The sequence below is a fragment of the Anomaloglossus baeobatrachus genome, chromosome 1 (genome assembly GCF_048569485.1).
Source record: "Anomaloglossus baeobatrachus isolate aAnoBae1 chromosome 1, aAnoBae1.hap1, whole genome shotgun sequence".
Taxonomy (NCBI): domain Eukaryota; kingdom Metazoa; phylum Chordata; class Amphibia; order Anura; family Aromobatidae; genus Anomaloglossus; species Anomaloglossus baeobatrachus.
In genome coordinates, this window is record NC_134353.1 from 940,208,525 (window position 1) to 940,227,753 (window position 19,229).

At 53.2% G+C, this 19,229-nt stretch overlaps 1 protein-coding gene across 1 annotated transcript in view; it reads left to right on the forward strand.

The window, feature by feature from the left end:
- Window positions 1-18,083, forward strand: part of SKP2 (S-phase kinase associated protein 2) — an 80,190-nt gene extending 62,107 nt beyond the window's left edge. The window contains exons 6-10 of the mRNA XM_075328519.1: window positions 8,260-8,358; window positions 14,217-14,344; window positions 14,455-14,506; window positions 16,675-16,779; window positions 16,992-18,083. Of these exons, the coding sequence (XP_075184634.1) occupies window positions 8,260-8,358; window positions 14,217-14,344; window positions 14,455-14,506; window positions 16,675-16,779; window positions 16,992-17,202 (595 nt within the window). The 3' untranslated portion in view covers window positions 17,203-18,083. The remainder of the gene's footprint in view (window positions 1-8,259; window positions 8,359-14,216; window positions 14,345-14,454; window positions 14,507-16,674; window positions 16,780-16,991) is intronic.
- The last annotated feature ends 1,146 nt before the right edge of the window (window positions 18,084-19,229 follow it).

Genomic DNA, 19,229 nt, shown 5'->3' on the forward strand with positions numbered 1-19,229 from the left:
CATAGCTCCACTGTTTAGTCAGCAGCAGCTGCTGACTTTGTCGGATGGAAGAAAAGAGGGCCCATACTAGGGCCCCCAGCATGCTCCCTTCTCACCCCACTTTTGTTGGCGGTGTTTGTTAAGGTTGAGGTACCCATTGCGGGTACGGAGGCTGGAGCCCACATGCTGCTTTCCTTCCCCATCCCCTTAGGGCTCTGGGTGAAGTGGGATCCTATCGGTCTCCAGGCACAGGAGACCGTGCTCCGTCCACAGCCCCTGGGAATCTGCTGGACATGGAGCTGAGTATCGTCAGGGACAGGGCCCTGCTACATTAAGGTACTCTGTGTCCCCGTACAAATCGCGCACACACACACCAGCATTGCTGGGTGTGTTAGTGCGCCGGGGACAGCAGCGCGGCGCGCTGGTGCTATTACTCACTGCAGCTTTGCTGAGTGAGTTTATGTATTAGGAACTGCCGCGCTGGCCGCTGCTGGCGGTTTTTACACTGCGGCGCGGCTGGGACTTGTGGTGCGCCGGGGACTTCCGCGCTGGCCGTGCTTATACGACGGCCGCGCTTATAAATCGAGTCCCCGGCTTTTGCGGCCTAGTTCCGTTTCGTTCCCGCCCCCAGGCCTGCCAGTCAGGGGAAGGGCGGGACGCTGTCAGAACGTCAGCGCCGAGGGCTGGAGTCTGCTTAGCATACTCCAACCCCCCTCACTGGGCACAGTGGGACGCCAGTTTCCCGCACTTTGTCTGGGGCACGCCCACGGCCCGCCCCTCTTCACAGGACGCCGGCAGCCATTCCTGTTTGCAAGTCTGAGTGGAGAAGGGAGACAAGCTCTGGGAGACCCAGACACGGGATTCTGGCGACCACGCACCCGTTTTTCAGCGGGCGGTAAGCAGCACCTGAGGTGCTGACCCCACTAGTGCCGCAGTGTTCATTTGTACTTTATGCTTGTATGCTATACATTGCACTGTACGGTCGCTATTCTTGGCTATATACCCTCCTAGATTGCTAGACAACAGCATGTCGTCCGCAAAAAGCAAGGGGGCCAAGACACAGGCTTTCTATGCTACTTGTACCGCATGTGAGGCTGTTCTACCGGCAGGTGCCACTGACCCCCATTGTGTGCAATGTTCGGCCCCTGTAGCACTTGCTCAGCCGGGGTCTCTGCTAGAGGTGGCCCAAGGAGATCCACCTGTGAACACTGTCCAGGTGACAGGGACGGAGTTTGCAGTTTTTGCTGACAGATTGTCGGTGACTATGACTAAAATCCTTGAGACTTTGCAGTCCAGACCGGTAACTCAGACCATGGGCACTGTTGATTCAATGCTCCCTGGCCCCCCTCATTTGGAACAAATCCGTGCTCCGGGGGGGTCCCATGCATCCCGGGGTGATGGCTCTGACACGGACGACAGTCCCAGACAGCCTAAGCGAGCTCGCTATGAGCGACCCTCGACTTCATCACATTGGTCAGGGTCCCAGCAGGAGGACTCTCTGTATGATGAGGCAGAGGTAGCTGATCAGGATTCTGATCCTGAGACCGCTCTCAATCTGGATACACCTGATGGGGACGCAATAGTGAATGATCTCATAGCGTCCATCAATAAAATGTTGGATATTTCTCCCCCAGCTCCTCCAGTGGAGGAGTCAGCTTCACAGCAGGAGAAATTCCATTTCAGGTATCCCAAGCGTAAATTGAGTACTTTTCTGGACCACTCTGACTTTAGAGAGGCAGTCCAGAAACACCACGCTTATCCAGATAAGCGTTTCTCCAAACGTCTTAAGGATACACGTTATCCCTTTCCCCCGGACGTGGTCAAGAACTGGACCCAGTGTCCAAAGGTGGATCCCCCAATCTCCAGGCTTGCGGCTAGATCCATAGTTGCAGTGGAAGATGGGGCTTCACTTAAAGATGCCACTGACAGACAGATGGAGCTCTGGTTGAAATCCATCTATGAAGCTATCGGCGCGTCGTTTGCTCCAGCATTCGCAGCTGTATGGGCACTCCAAGCTATTTCAGCTGGTCTGGCGCAGATTGACACTGTCACACGTACATCTGTTCCGCAAGTAGCGTCCTTAACCTCTCAAATGTCTGCATTTGCGTCTTACGCTATTAATGCTGTCCTGGACTCTACGAGCCGTACGGCAGTGGCGTCCGCCAACTCCGTAGTTTTACGCAGATCCTTGTGGTTAAGGGAATGGAAGGCAGATTCTGCTTCCAAGAAGTGCTTAACCAGTTTGCCATTTTCTGGTGACAGACTGTTTGGTGAGAGATTGGATGAAATCATTAAACAGTCCAAGGGTAAGGATTCATCCTTACCTCAGCCCAGACCAAATAAACCCCAACAGAGGAGGGGACAGTCGAGGTTTCGGTCCTTTCGAGGCTCGGGCAGGTCCCAATTCTCCTCGTCCAAAAGGACTCAAAAGGATCAGAGGAGCTCAGATTCTTGGCGGGCTCAGTCACGCCCAAAGAAAGCAGCCGGAGGAACCGCTACCAAGGCGGCTTCCTCATGACTTTCGGCCTCCTCTCTCCGCATCCTCGGTCGGTGGCAGGCTCTCCCGCTTTGGCGACATTTGGCTGCCACATGTCAAAGACCGTTGGGTGAGAGACATTCTGTCTCACGGGTACAGGATAGAGTTCAGTTCTCGTCCTCCAACTCGATTCTTCAGAACTTCTCCGCCTCCCGACCGAGCCGATGCTCTTCTGCAGGCGGTGTGCTCTTTAAAGGCAGAAGGAGTGGTGATCCCTGTTCCTCTTCAGGAGCAAGGTCACGGTTTTTACTCCAATTTGTTTGTGGTGCCAAAAAAGGACGGGTCTTTCCGTCCTGTTCTGGACCTAAAACTGCTCAACAAGCATGTGAAAACCAGGCGGTTCCGGATGGAATCCCTCCGCTCCGTCATCGCCTCAATGTCTCAAGGAGATTTCCTAGCATCAATAGACATCAAAGATGCTTATCTCCACGTGCCGATTGCTCCAGAACACCAGCGTTTTCTACGCTTCGTTATAGGAGACGAACACCTTCAGTTCGTAGCCCTGCCTTTCGGTCTGGCGACAGCCCCAAGGGTCTTCACCAAGGTCATGGCAGCAGTAGTAGCAGTCCTGCACTCTCAGGGTCACTCTGTGATCCCTTACTTGGACGATCTACTTGTCAAGGCACCCTCTCAAGAGGCATGCCAACACAGCCTGAACGTTGCGCTGGAGACTCTCCAGAGTTTCGGGTGGATCATCAACTTTTCAAAGTCAAATCTGTCCCCGACCCAATCGATAACATACCTTGGCATGGAGTTTCATACTCTCTCAGCGATAGTGATGCTTCCGCTGGACAAACAGCGTTCACTACAGACAGGGGTGCAATCTCTCCTTCAGGGCCAGTCGCACCCCTTGAGACGCCTCATGCACTTCTTGGGGAAGATGGTAGCAGCAATGGAGGCAGTCCCTTTCGCGCAGTTTCATCTGCGTCCACTACAATGGGACATTCTCCGCCAATGGGACGGGAAGTCGACGTCCCTAGACAGGAACGTCTCCCTTTCTCAGGCGGCCAAGGATTCTCTTCATTGGTGGCTTCTTCCCACCTCATTGTCAATAGGAAAGTCTTTCCTACCCCCATCCTGGGCGGTGGTCACAACGGACGCGAGTCTATCAGGGTGGGGAGCAGTTTTTCTCCACCACAGGGCTCAAGGTACGTGGACTCAGCAAGAGTCCACCCTTCAGATCAATGTTCTGGAAATCAGAGCAGTGTATCTTGCCCTACAAGCCTTCCAGCAGTGGCTGGAAGGCAGGCAGATCCGAATTCAGTCGGACAACTCCACAGCGGTGGCATACATCAACCACCAAGGAGGGACACGCAGTCGGCAAGCCTTCCAGGAAGTCCGGCGGATTCTGACGTGGGTGGAAGACACGGCATCCACCATATCCGCAGTTCACATCCCGGGCGTAGAAAACTGGGAAGCAGACTTCCTCAGTCGCCAGGGTATGGACGCACGATCTCAGAGCTCTGGCGGCGGACGCCTTAGTTCAAGATTGGTCGCAGTTTCGGCTGCCTTATGTGTTCCCACCTCTGGCGCTGTTGCCCAGAGTGCTACGCAAGATCAGGTCCGACTGCCGCCGCGCCATCCTCGTCGTTCCAGACTGGCCAAGGAGGTCGTGGTACCCGGATCTGTGGCATCTCACGGTAGGACAACCGTGGGCACTGCCAGACCGGCCAGACTTGCTGTCTCAAGGGCCGTTTTTCCATCAGAATTCTGCGGCCCTGAGCCTGACTGTGTGGCCATTGAGTCCTGGATCCTAGCGTCTTCAGGATTATCTCAAGAGGTCATTGCCACCATGAGACAGGCTAGGAAACTAACCTCTGCCAAGATCTACCACAGGACGTGGAAGATATTCTTAGCTTGGTGCTCTGCTCAGGAAGTTTCTCCCTGGCCATTTGCTTTGCCTACTTTTCTTTCCTTCCTGCAATCCGGATTGGAAAAAGGTCTGTCGCTCGGCTCCCTTAAGGGACAAGTCTCTGCGCTATCTGTATTTTTTCAGACGCGCCTAGCACGACTTCCTCAGGTACGCACGTTCCTGCAAGGGGTTTGTCATATCGTCCCTCCTTACAAGCGGCCGTTAGAGCCCTGGGATCTGAACAGGGTTCTAATTGCTCTCCAGAAGCCGCCTTTCGAGCCTTTGAGGGATGTTTCCCTGTCTCGCCTTTCACAGAAAGTGGCCTTTCTAGTAGCGGTCACGTCTCTTCGGAGAGTGTCCGAGCTAGCAGCGCTGTCATGCAAATCTCCCTTCCTGGTGTTTCACCAGGACAAGGTGGTTCTGCGCCCGATTCCGGAGTTTCTCCCTAAGGTGGTATCCCCCTTTCATCTCAATCAGGATATCTCCTTACCTTCTTTGTGTCCTCGTCCAGTTCATCAATGTGAAAAGGATTTGCATTTGTTGGATCTGGTGAGAGCACTCAGAATCTACATTTCCCGCACGGCACCTCTGCGCCGCTCGGATGCACTCTTTGTCCTTGTCGCCGGCCAGCGTAAAGGGTCGCAAGCTTCCAAATCCACCCTGGCTCGGTGCATCAAGGAACCAATTCTTGAAGCCTACCGTTCTGCGGGGCTTCCGGTTCCCTCAGGGCTGAAGGCCCATTCTACCAGAGCCGTGGGTGCGTCCTGGGCATTACGGCACCAGGCTACGGCTCAGCAGGTGTGCCAGGCGGCTACCTGGTCGAGTCTGCACACTTTTACCAAGCATTATCAGGTGCATACCTATGCTTCGGCGGATGCCAGCCTAGGTAGACAAGTCCTTCAGGCGGCGATTGCCACCTGTAGAAAAGGGCCGTTTTTATGGCCCTATCACGAGGTATTATTTTACCCACCCAGGGATTGCTTTTGGACATCCCAATTGTCTGGGTCTCCCAATAGAGCGACAAAGAAGAAGGGAATTTTTTTTACTTACCGTAAATTCCTTTTCTTCTAGCTCTAATTGGGAGACCCAGCACCCGCCCCTGTTTTTTTGTATACACATGTTGTTCATGTTGAATGGTTTCAGTTCTCCGATATTCCTTCGGATTGAATTTGCTTAAACCAGTTTATTGGCTTTCCTCCTTCTTGCTTTTGCACTAAAACTGAGGAGCCCATGATCCCACGGGGGGTGTATAGGCAGTAGGGGAGGGGCCTTACACTTTTAAGTGTAATACTTTGTGTGGCCTCCGGAGGCAGTAGCTATACACCCAATTGTCTGGGTCTCCCAATTAGAGCTAGAAGAAAAGGAATTTACGGTAAGTAAACAAAATTCCCTTCTTTACTGTGTTTCCGGCCGGTTCCACTGTTTTTTTCTGTGTACCGCGCCGATGATGCCTGATTTTCGGCCGCATGTTTAACTCTAGGCCCCGGCTTCAGCCGCGGCCTAGTTTCGTCTCGTTCCCCTGCATGTCAGTCATGCAGGGGGACGCTGCAGCGCCGCCCAACCGCCGCTCTGCACAGGGGAGGACACTCCTTGTTGAGGAGATGATTCCCTCCCCTGTACATTTCTTAGCCCTCCGATTCCCGCTCCTGGGTTAACCCCCGCCCTCCCCCCTCACTCTAGCGCCATTTTCTCAGCGTTCTTAGTACGCTGATCGGCGCTGGCTGCAGGGAGTGAATATCTGGCTGGGGGTCCAGGCTTGGAACCTGGGGGGGCACTCACAATAGCGGCCTGACAAGTCACAACCTCTGGTTGTGCACTTTTATACACTAGCAGGGCATTGTGAAGGAGTTAATCTTTATTATAGTACCTCCTCCTCAGCAGCATGTCTCACTAGGAGCAAAGCTCCAAGGCTGTACACTACATGGTCTGCATGTAGGCTCATATTGCCTGAACCGGCACAGACCCACACTGTAATGGTTCTTATGTGGTGGTGCCTCAGCCTGGAGTCTCCCCAGGCTGAACCCCTGTCTTGTGTTTTCTAGACATTCTAGACAGAGCCCCCCACCTCTGCAGCAGGTCTCGCATCAGTGGACAAGGGACTCCTAGTCCACCATATCCGCAGCCCACATCCTAGATGTGAAAACTGCGAGGCAGACTATTTCAGCTGTCCAACCGTGGTCCACAATCCTCAGGTCTTGCGGTAGGCACACTGGTTCATGTTTGATCCCAGCTTCGTCTCTACCTCTTGCCCAGAGTCCTGCGCAAGATCAGTTAAGGGGGCCGTCGGGTCATTCTCATTCTACAGACTGACCCAGGCAGGCTTGGTACCCTGACCTGCTCCTTCTGTCCGTTGGGTTGCCATGGCATCTTCCGGACCGTTCAGACCTTTTCTCAAAAGGGTCCGTTTTTTCCGTCAGAATTCTGGATTCTCAGATTGACGGCGTAGCTCTTGAGTCCTGGATCTTGGCGACTTCTGGTATCCTTCCTGAAGTCATCTCCGCTATGACTCGAGCTTCAAAGTGTCCTTTGACCTTTTTAGCCTTGCCGACCCTCCTGTCTCTTTCACAGTCCGGTTTACAGCTAGGACTATCCCTCATTAAGGGACAGGTCTCGGCTCTGTCAGTATGTGCCAGCAGCGTATCGTCCGGCTGGCTCCGGTGCGCTCCTTTCAGGGCGCATCTCACATTATTCCGCCTTTCCTGCGGCCTATGGAGCCCTGGGACCTTAATCCGGTCCTCCCGGTTCCCGGAAACCCCCCTTTGCGCCTCTTAGGGAGGTTTCTTTGTTTCATCTTTCACAGAAAGTAGTCTTCTAGTGGCTATAATTTCCCGCCAGAGAGTTCTGGCTGTACTCTCTCGGAGTCACCCCCTTCTTGGCCTTTTGCATCAAGACAAGGGGGTCTCTGTCCAACTCCGGACTTTTTTCCCTGAGGTGGTTACTGCTTCCACCTTATCCGGGGCAATTTTCCTGCCTTCCTTTTGTCCGGCTCCTGTTCATCGCTTGAGAAAGCGTTGCATATCCTGGATCTGGTGCGGGCGCTCCGGATCTATGTGTCTTGCACCGCCGTTATTAGGCAGTGCACCTCTCTCTGGTGCTGACCGCTAGTCAGCGTAGCGGTCTCTCGGCATCTAAGCCGACCCTGGTTCGTTGGCTTAGGTCGGCCATTTCCGAGGCCCAACAAGTGTACTCAAGTGCCTTCCCCGCCGGGGATCAGAGCACATTTGATCAGACCTGTCGGTGCCTTTTGGGCTTTCAGGCTCCAGGCTACGGCTCAGTAGGTCTGTCAGACTGCAGCTCGAATTAGTTTGCATACTTTTTTCGAAGCTCTATCCAAGGCATGCTTATGCTTTGGCAGACGCGGGCTTAGGCAGACGCATCTTTCAGGCGTCTGTCGCCCATTTGTGAAGTTAGGTTTTGCCTGCTTCTCAGTTGTCTGTTTATTCCCACCCATGGACTGCTTTGGAACGTCCCATGGTCTGGGTCTCCCATAAGGAACGATAAAGAAAAAGAGAATTTTGTTTACTTACCGTAAATTCTTTTTCTTATAGTTCCGTCATGGGAGACCCAGCACCCTCCCTATTGCCTGTTGGCAGGTTTCTTGTTCCGGTGTCTTCACCGGCTGTTATGTTGTAGACAGAGGTTCCGGTTCTTCCGGTTTTTACTCTGTCTCTTCTTGTGGGTGGATGTCCTCCTTCAGCTTTTGCACTAAACTGGCTAGGACTGGCTAGCAGGGGGTGTATATACTGGGAGGGAGGAGCTACACGTTTTGAGTGTAGTAACTTTGTGTGTCCTCCGGGGGCAGTAGCTATACACCCATGGTCTGGGTCTCCCATGACGGAACTATAAGAAAAAGAATTTACGGTAAGTAAACAAAATTCTCTTTTTTCCCTAGTGCCATTGCTCAGAATCCAGATATGCTGCGTTTAAACCTGGGCGGCTGCTCCAGCTTCTCTCCAGAATCACTCACACAGATGTTAAAGAGCTGCACGAGGTAAGAAATACTACATTGCGATTGTGTGTGTGTGTGTGTGTGTTTGTGTATATATTTATTATTATAATTATAATATATATATTATTATTATAAAATATATATATATATTATATACTATTATTATTATTATATATATTATTATTATAATTATATATATTAGATATTACAATTATATATTTCTTTGTCGCTCCTTATTGGGAGACCCAGACAATTGGGTGTATAGCTTATGCCTCCAGAGGCCACACAAAGTATTACACTAAAAGTGTAAAGCCCCTCCCCTTCAGCCTATACACCCCCCGTACTGCTACGGGCTCATCAGTTTTTATGCTTTGTGCGAAGGAGGTCAGACATGCACGCATAGCTCCACAGCTTAGTCAGCAGCAGCTGCTGACTATGTCGGATGGAAGAAAAGAGGGCCCATAACAGGGCCCCCAGCATGCTCCCTTCTCACCCCACTCTTGTCGGCGGTGTTGTTAAGGTTGAGGTATCCATTGCGGGTACGGAGGCTGGAGCCCACATGCTGCTTTCCTTCCCCATCCCTCAATTAGGGCTCTGGGTGAAGTGGGATCCTTTCGGTCTCCAGGCACAGGAGACCGTGCTCCATCCACAGCTCCTGAGGACCATGCTGGATAGGAGCCGAGTATCGTTCAGGGACATGGCCCTGCTACTTTGAGGTACTCTGTGTCCCCGTGGGGACCGCGCACAGCAACACTCCAGCATTGCTGGGTGTGCTAGTGCACCGGGGACAGCAGCGCTGACTGCGTTTGTGCCATTACACACTTTAGCGTCGCTGAGTGTGTTCGTGTAGGGGGACTGCCGCGCTGACCGCCGCTGCCATGGTTATCACTGCGGCGCGGCTGGGACTGTTAGTGCGCCGGGGACTTCCGCGCCGACCGCGCTTATACGGCGGCCGCGCTTATAACTCGAGTCCCCGGCTTTTGCGGCCTAGTCTCGTTTTCTTCCCGCCCCCAGCCCTGCCAGTCAGGGGAAGGGCGGGACGCTGTACAGGACGGCAGCACTGAGGGCTGGAGCATGCTTTGCATACTCCAGCCCCCTCACTGTGCACAGTGGGGCACCAGTTCCCGCACTTTTCTGGGTCACGCCCACGGCTCCCTCCTCTCCTCAGGACGCCGGCAGCCATTCCTCTCAGCTCTGCTAACGCTGGAGAGGAGAGACAAGCTCAGGGAGACCCAGGCAGGATTTCTGGTGCCCACACAACCGCTTTGCGAAGGCGGTAAGCAGCACCTGTGGTGCTGGCCCCACTAGTGCAGAAGTGTACTTATAGATTATATGATTATAGACTATACTTTACACTGTATGGTGCACTGTTGATTTTTGTCTATATACCCTCCTGTATTGCTCAGAGGAGACAACAGCATGTCGTCCACAAATAGCAAGGGTGCCAAAGCACAGACTTACTATGCTGCCTGTGCAGCATGTACGGCTATACTGCCGGCAGGTTCCACTGACCCTCATTGTGTGCAATGCTCGGCCCCTGTGGCACTTTCTCAGCCAGAGCCTCTGCTAAGGGCGGCCCAGGGAGAACCACCTGTTAACACTGTCCAGGTGACAGGGACGGAGTTTGCAGTTTTTACTGAAAGACTTTCTGAGACTATGGCTAAGATATTAGAAGCCTTGCAGTCCAGGCCGGCATCTCAAGCCAGGGGCACTGTGGAATCATTGCCCCCTGGTCCCCCTCAGTTGGAACAGCAATGTCCTCCCGGGGTGTCTCATGGATCCCAGGGTGAGGTCTCTGACACGGACCGCAGCCCCAGACCGATTAAGCGAGCTCGCTATGATATCCCCTCGACATCATCACAATGTTCAGGGTCTCAGCGAGAGGACTCTCTGTATGATGAAGCGGAGGTAGCTGATCAGGATTCTGATCCTGAAGCCGCTCTCAACCTTGATACTCCTGATGGGGACGCCATAGTGAATGATCTTATTGCGTCCATCAATGAAATGTTGGATATTTCTCCCTCAGCTCCTCCAGTGGAGGAGTCAGCTTCTCAGCAGGAGAAATTCCGTTTCAGGTTTCCCAAGCGTACAATGAGTATGTTTCTGGACCACTCTGACTTCAGAGAGGCAGTCCAGAAACACCGAGCTTGTCCAGATAAGCGTTTTTCCAAGCGCCTTAAGGATACACGTTACCCTTTCCCCCCTGACGTGGTCAAGGGCTGGACTCAGTGTCCCAAGGTGGATCCTCCAATCTCCAGACTTGCGGCTAGATCCATAGTTGCAGTGGAAGATGGAGCTTCACTCAAGGATGCCACTGACAGACAGATGGAGCTCTGGTTGAAATCCATCTATGAAGCTATCGGCGCGTCTTTTGCTCCAGCATTCGCAGCCGTATGGGCACTCCAAGCTATCTCAGCTGGTCAGGCGCAAATTGACGCACTCACACGTACGTCTGCGCCGCAGGTGGCGTCTATAACCTCTCAAACGTCGGCATTTGCGTCCTACGCTATTAATGCTGTCCTGGACTCTGCGAGCCGTACGGCGGTTGCAGCCGACAATTCGGTGGCAATACGCAGGGCCTTGTGGCTGCGGGAATGGAAGGCAGATTCGGCTTCCAAAAAGTGCTTAACTGGATTGCCATTTTCTGGCGACCGTTTGTTTGGTGAGAGATTGGATGAAATCATCAAACAATCCAAGGGAAAGGAAACATCCTTACCCCAGGCCAAACCAAAAACACCCCAACAGAGGAGGGGACAGTCGAGGTTTCGGTCCTTTCGGGGTGCGGGCAGGTCCCAATTCTCCTCGTCCAAAAGGCCTCAGAAGGATCAGAGGAACTCCGACGCATGGCGGTCTAAATCACGCCCTAAAAAGACCGCCGGAGGTGCCGCTACTAAGGCGGCTTCCTCATGACTTACGGCCTCCTCACACCGCATCCTCGGTCGGTGGCAGGCTCTCCCGCTTTTGTGACACCTGGCTGCCACAAGTAAAAGACCGTTGGGTGAGAGACATTTTGTCTCACGGTTACAGGATAGAGTTCAGCTCTCGTCCTCCGACTCGATTCTTCAGAACATCTCCGCCTCCCGAGCGAGCCGAGGCTCTTCTGCAGGCGGTGGGCATTCTGAAGGCAGAAGGAGTGGTGGTCCCGGTTCCTCTTCAGCAACAGGGTCACGGTTTCTACTCCAACCTGTTTGTGGTTCCAAAGAAGGACGGGTCCTTCCGTCCTGTTTTGGACCTAAAACTGCTCAACAAACACGTAAGGACCAGGCGGTTCCGGATGGAATCCCTCCGCTCCGTCATCGCCTCAATGTCCCAAGGAGATTTCCTAGCATCGATCGATATCAAGGATGCTTATCTCCACGTACCAATTGCTCCAGAGCATCAGCGCTTCTTGCGCTTCGCCATAGGAGACTAACACCTTCAGTTCGCGGCACTGCCGTTCGGCCTGGCGACAGCCCCAAGGGTTTTCACCAAGGTCATGGCTACAGTAGTTGCGGTCCTCCACTCTCAGGGTCACTCAGTGATACCTTACTTAGACGATCTGCTGGTCAAGGCACCCTCTCAAGAGGCATGCCAACACAGCCTCAACGTTACTCTGGAGATTCTCCAGAGTTTCGGGTGGATCATCAATTTTCCAAAGTCAAATCTGACACCGGTCCAATCGCTGACATATCTTGGCATGGAGTTTCATACTCTTCCAGCGATAGTGAAGCTTCCGCTGGACAAACAGCGTTCACTACAGACAGGGGTGCAATCTCTCCTTCAAGGTCGGTCACACCCCTTGAGGCGCCTCATGCACTTCCTGGGGAAGATGGTGGCAGCAATGGAAGCAGTCCCTTTCGCGCAGTTTCACCTGCGTCCACTTCAATGGGACATCCTACGCAAGTGGGACAGGATGCCGACGTCCCTAGACAGGAACGTTTCCCTCTCTCAGGCAACCAAAGCTTCCCTTCGGTGGTGGCTTCTTCCCACTTCATTATCGAAGGGGAAATCCTTCCTACCCCCATCCTGGGCGGTGGTCACGACGGACGCGAGTCTGTCAGGGTGGGGAGCAGTTTTTCTCCACCACAGGGCTCAGGGTACGTGGACTCAGCAAGAGTCCTCACTTCAGATCAATGTTCTGGAGATCAGGGCAGTGTATCTTGCCCTAAAAGCGTTCCAGCAGTGGCTGGAAGGCAAGCAGATCCGAATTCAGTCGGACAACTCCACAGCGGTGGCTTACATCAACCACCAAGGTGGGACACGCAGTCGGCAAGCCTTCCAGGAAGTCCGGCGGATTCTGCTGTGGGTGGAAGCCACAGCATCCACCATATCCGCAGTTCACATCCCGGGCGTAGAAAACTGGGAAGCAGACTTTCTCAGTCGCCAGGGCATGGACGCAGGGGAATGGTCCCTTCACCCGGACGTGTTTCAGGAGATCTGTTGCCGCTGGGGGATGCCGGACGTCGACCTAATGGCGTCACGGCACAACAACAAGGTCCCAACATTCATGGCTCGATCTCAAGATCACAGAGCTCTGGCGGCAGACGCCTTAGTTCAGGATTGGTCGCAGTTTCGGCTTCCTTATGTGTTTCCTCCTCTGGCACTGTTGCCCAGAGTGTTACGCAAGATCAGGGCCGACTGCCGCCGCGTCATCCTCGTCGCTCCAGACTGGCCGAGGAGGTCGTGGTACCCGGATCTGTGGCATCTCACGGTCGGCCAACCGAGGGCAGTACCAGACCGACCAGATTTGCTGTCTCAAGGGCCGTTTTTCCATCTGAATTCTGCGGCCCTCAACCTGACTGTGTGGCCATTGAGTCCTGGATCCTAGCGTCTTCAGGATTATCTCAAGAGGTCATTGCCACTATGAGACAGGCTAGGAAACCAACGTCCGCCAAGATCTACATTTCTCGTACGGCGCCCCTGCGCCGCTCGGATGCACTCTTTGTCCTTGTCGCTGGCCAGCGTAAAGGGACACAAGCTTCCAAGTCAACCCTGGCTCGGTGGATCAAGGAACCAATTCTCGAAGCTTACCGTTCCTCGGGGCTTCTGGTTCCCTCAGGACTGAAGGCCCCTTCTACCAGGGCCGTGGGAGCGTCCTGGGCCTTGCGACACCAGGCTATGGCTCAACAGGTGTGTCAGGCAGCTACCTGGTCGAGCCTGCACACTTTCACGAAGCACTATCAGGTGCATACCTATGCTTCGGCAGATGCCAGCCTAGGTAGGCGAGTCCTTCAGGCGGCAGTTGCCCACCTGTAGGACGGAGCCGTTACGGCTCTATTATGAGGTATTATTTACCCACCCAGGGACTGCTTTTGGACGTCCCAATTGTCTGGGTCTCCCAATAAGGAGCGACAAAGAAGAAGGGAATTTTGTTTACTTACCGTAAATTCCTTTTCTTCTAGCTCCAATTGGGAGACCCAGCACCCGCCCCTGTTTTTGTATAACACGTTGTTCATGTTAAATGGTTTCAGTTCTCCGATATTCCTTCGGATTGAATTTACTTTAAACCAGTTTATAATTTTTTCCTCCTTCGGGCTTTTGCACCAAAACTGATGAGCCCGTAGCAGTACGGGGGGTGTATAGGCTGAAGGGGAGGGGCTTTACACTTTTAGTGTAATACTTTGTGTGGCCTCCGGAGGCAGTAGCTATACACCCAATTGTCTGGGTCTCCCAATTGGAGCTAGAAGAAAAGGAATTTACGGTAAGTAAACAAAATTCCCTTCTTTATAATATATATTTATTATTTATATTATAATATATTATATTATTCTTTTTATATATATATATATATATATATTATATATATAATTATATTTTATATTATATATTCCAATTTCCAATGTATGATGGAAGGTCAGGCCACCGGGAAAGACCTCATTGACAATCTTCATCCCCGCCATTTGTATCCTCTTGTTTTGCAGCCTGGAGGAATTGAACTTATCTTGGTGCGACTTCACACTGGACCATGTGAAGAACGCGGTGGAGAATTTCCCTAGAAGCATAAGACAATTAAATCTCAGCGGCTACAGACAGAACCTGGAGCCCGTCGGTATGTGTGCATATACAGTATATCTGTATAGTGTATGGATTGTCCTGTACTGGATGTGGGGACCCCGGGGGGGGACGAGGGCTTCCCTGTGACATCATATTTATTTGCAGATGTGGAGACGTTACTGCAGAGATGTCCTGATCTGATAAGCCTGGATTTAAGGTAAGAATCGCCGGTGCATAAGCTCCAGCTATATGTGACCGCCGCGGCCGTACGGTCATCCCTGTATGTGCGTCATCACAAACTCACCCCTGGTGATAATAATGCAGTTTAAAAAATATATCTAATATTATTAAACTCTCTGACCATTGAGCCTCATAATAGACTGATACGTCCCGTCCTGTAGTGATAGCTTTTTGGATCACTAACACAAGCAAGATGACACCCACTGGATCCAATGCAGTAATCCGTGCAGATTTACTAGCTCTCCTGTGCCTCACAAGCGCTCTGTATGAGCCCGGAGGACGAGAAAGTGGGTGCCGTCCTGCGTCTGCTTGGTATTGGATTCACCCCTTGGTTGTGTCTGCAACACCCATATGACAGGAGCGTTCTGCTATCAATACTGAAGTCATCATCACAGACAAGATGACAATCGCAGGTAACACTGCTACATAGGTAACGCAGGATCCACCAATCAATAGGTGGTCACAGCTCACCTCCTTATTATACCGTAATGACACAGAATTCAGCAATCACAATTGGTGATGTCACAACTCGCCTGTACCTCCTCCTGTACAATGACAGATAACACTTCTACATACAGTAGATAATAAAAGATCCACCATTCACAGTAGATGTCACAGCTCACCTGCTCCTGCATAATTACTAATAACATTTCTGCAGATAGGTAGATCTACATATAAGAGCTGTTGTGGTTACTCACTAATCCCGACCCCTGCACATTATCACACGCGGCTCCGCCCCCCTAGGGGGGTGGGGGGGTCTGTATACCCTTGGGGGGGGGGGGGGAGAGATGTATACCCACGAGAGTCCTGCATACACTGAGGAGCTGATCATAATGGATGTGCCAAGTGTTAGCTAGTACAGTAGATAAAACAGGATCCACCGTTCCCAATAGGTGATATCACAGCTCACTTCCTCCTTCTCTCTGCAGTTATCGAAATGAGAACCTTACATAGGGGCCTTAAGGCCTGTATTTCCCCATGATATAAATGTCTAGAAATACACTGTAGATTTTGATTAGTTATTTTGAAAACATTAGTGTTTGATTTTTTTTAAAAGGTCTGCACCAGTGGTAAATAACGCAGCACGACGACGCCGCCCCATGTGCATTCTCGCTGCCGCCGCCCCATGTGCATTCTCGCTGCCGCCGCCCCCGTGTGCATTCTCGCTGCCGCCGCCCCCGTGTGCATTCTCGCTGCCGCCGCCCCCGTGTGCATTCTCGCTGCCGCCGCCCCCGTGTGCCTTCTCGCTGCCGCCGCCCCCGTGTGCCTTCTCGCTGCCGCCGCCCCCGTGTGCCTTCTCGCTGCCGCCGCCCCCGTGTGCCTTCTCGCTGCCGCCGCCCCCGTGTGCCTTCTCGCCGCCGCCGCCCCCGTGTGCCTTCTCGCCGCCGCCGCCCCCGTGTGCCTTCTCGCCGCCGCCGCCCCCGTGTGCCTTCTCGCCGCCGCCGCCCTCGTGTGCCTTCTCGCCGCCGCCGCCCCCGTGTGCCTTCTCGCCGCCGCCGCCCCCGTGTGCCTTCTCGCTGCCGCCGCCCCCGTGTGCCTTCTCGCTGCCGCCGCCCCCGTGTGCCTTCTCGCTGCCGCCGCCCCCGTGTGCCTTCTCGCTGCCGCCGCCCCCGTGTGCCTTCTCGCTGCCGCCGCCCCCGTGTGCCTTCTCGCTGCCGCCGCCCCCGTGTGCCTTCTCGCTGCCGCCGCCCCCGTGTGCCTTCTCGCTGCCGCCGCCCCCGTGTGCCTTCTCGCTGCCGCCGCCCCCGTGTGCCTTCTCGCTGCCGCCGCCCCCGTGTGCCTTCTCGCTGCCGCCGCCCCCGTGTGCCTTCTCGCTGCCGCCGCCCCCCGTGTGCCTTCTCGCTGCCGCCGCCCCCGTGTGCCTTCTCGCTGCCGCCGCCCCCGTGTGCCTTCTCGCTGCCGCCGCCCCCGTGTGCTTTCTCGCTGCCGCCGCCCCCGTGTGCCTTCTCGCTGCCGCCGCCCCCGTGTGCCTTCTCGCTGCCGCCGCCCCCGTGTGCCTTCTCGCTGCCGCCGCCCCCGTGTGCCTTCTCGCTGCCGCCGCCCCCGTGTGCCTTCTCGCTGCCGCCGCCCCCGTGTGGACGCGCGCTGCCGCCGCATACTTGAAATCTATGAGGGATGTGTCTAATCCGCTTCTCCTGTCCACAGTGATAGCGTGATGATCACCGCTGACTGTTTCCCGGCGTTTCATCCGCTCCCGCTCCAGCACCTCGGACTCAGCCGCTGCTATCAGATCACGCCCGCCTCTTTGATGTAAGAACTTTATTTGCTTTTGCATCATTATCTATTCTCGTGTAGAGTGTATCCGATGCGGCAGAGAAATGCGATCATGTTGATTGTAATGGATGCTCCTTTGTGTTCCCTCAGGTTTCTAGACTTTAGAGCAAAAATGTAAGGTGTATTGGGAAAAAATAAATAAATAAATGGCGGTTATCCTGATATTTTTCGTTTTTCACTTTTCTCAGTGATCTGAAGAAACTCGTCCATCTGAAGACCCTGAGCGTGTTCGGGGTGGCGACGGACAGTTCATTGCTGGTGTTGATGGAGTCGCTCCCACACATCAAGATTAACGGCTCCTACTTCAGCACAATCGCCAGGCCCACCACCGGCGGCAAGAAGAACCGCAGCATCTGGGGCAAAAAGTGCCGGCTGTCCATGAACTTCACAGACTCCTAACCAGAGCGGCAAATCCACAAACTTGAATTCTCCCGCCACCAAAAAAACAGCATGAATTACCTGTGACGCAGCGTCCGACCATTGATGGGGATCACGCGGTGCCGGGGTGCGCGTATAGGAAGAGGTAACGCTATGGATAATACCCCTAGACATGGCGCACACCGGCACCGCTGACGTGTTCCATCACTTCTAAAGTCAACTAAGGATGTGAGGGTATGGCCTGGGCTTGAAATCCGTCTCTGTGACCCTGAGAAACCCCATTGGTGGTTCCCCAAAATTCCCAACCTTGACAAGGAGACCATATTATACCGGTACTGTGTAGTCGCACAGGATTTCAGTATTTTATTATTCTTTTTCTGGACTGATGTAATTTACCTGTCGGCACGCAACATATTTTATTTTTTATTTTCTTCTCCCACCGTTTCCAAAATGAAAAATACTTTTTCCGCCCGATCTCACTGCCATAAACTACTGAGGGACTTTTTCTACTGGACGAGCAAAAAATGTTGCGATCTTTGTCGGATGACACTTGACCTGGCGTCTTACCATTGCTATGTGCCCATGACGTCCTAATGTTTTGGGGGCCCTAGTAATCACAGGAGGCCGGCATTCAACTACTGGCCAAGGAGGCTGCACTGCCATGAGATACCAATGGGGGGGCGCCAGCCCAGGATCTTGCTCCTCTTTGGTCCCCGTCACCTGCACTTGGCTCACGCAGCCTCCACCCTGTACTAGATATTGGGTCGGGAGCCGCGTGATTCCTCCGTCACAATCCATATACTAAGCTGGAGGAGGCGTTCAGCCTCTTTTATTCTACTGTTGTGTTTTTAGGCTTTTATGTAAGTGAAGGTTCGGACGCTCTTCTTTTTTTTTTTTTTTTTTTTTTTGCCACTCGCGGGATCTGGACGTTTAATGATGATCCATTAGTATTTAATGTTCATTATATGTACGTTCCCCGCCCGGGGGCCACGACTCCTACGAGGCGGGTTTTTAATGCATCTTGTTTATCTGTTCTTAATAGGTTTGATTTTTGTTTTTTTTTTCTATTTTGTTCTCCACGTTAAGTGGATATGGAAAGATTTAAAGGGAACCTGTCACCAGTTTTTTTCACTATTAAACGAAGTGTCCCCTTCTGCGGCTCCTGGGCTGCATTCTATGAAGGTTCACCTTGTTGCTGACTCCCCTTCCAGACCCCAAAAATAACTTTAGCATACGTGGGGGTCATGTTTTATAATTACTTGTGTGGCTCAGATGGGTGGGCTCATTTTCTGCTCCTGCCTCTGTTCGCCGTCCTCCTTTCTTGATTGACGTGATGACTCCTCCGTTGTCATCTATGTTGATTTCTTTTTCGCTCCTAATTGGGAGACCCAGACAGTGGTGTATAGCTACTGCCTCTGGAGGCCGCACAAAGAACTACACTTAAAAGTGTAAGGCCCCTCCCCTTCTGGCTATACACCCTCCCGTAGGAGTACGGATTCCTCAGTTTTAGCTTTGTGCGCAGGAGGTCAGACACGCACGCATAGCTCCATTGTTTTTAGTCAGCAGCAGCTGCTGACTATGTCGGATGGAAGAAAAGAGGGCCCATACAGGGCTCCCAGCATGCTCCCTTCTCACCCCACTGTATGTCGGAGGTGTTTGTAAGGTTGAGGTACCCATTGCGGGTACGGCGGCAGGAGCCCACATGCTGATTCCTTCCCCATCCCTTTTTACAGGGCTCTGGGTGAAGTGGGATTTACTGGTCTCCAGGCACTGAGACCGTGCTCCATCTACAGCCCCTGGAGAAGATGCTGGATGGAGCGGAGTACATCAGGGACATGGCCCTGCTTCCTCAAGGTACTCTGTGTCCCCGTGCATTTGGCGCTCACACCGCAGCATGCTGGGTGTTGTAGTGCGCCGGGGGACATCAGCGCTACAGCGCTTGTGCCATGGCCTCATTCAGCTTCGCTGAAGCAGGCACACTTCTGGGAATCGGTCGCGCCGGCCGCTGGGACTGCGGCGCGGCTGGCACTTGTGGTGCGCCGGGGACT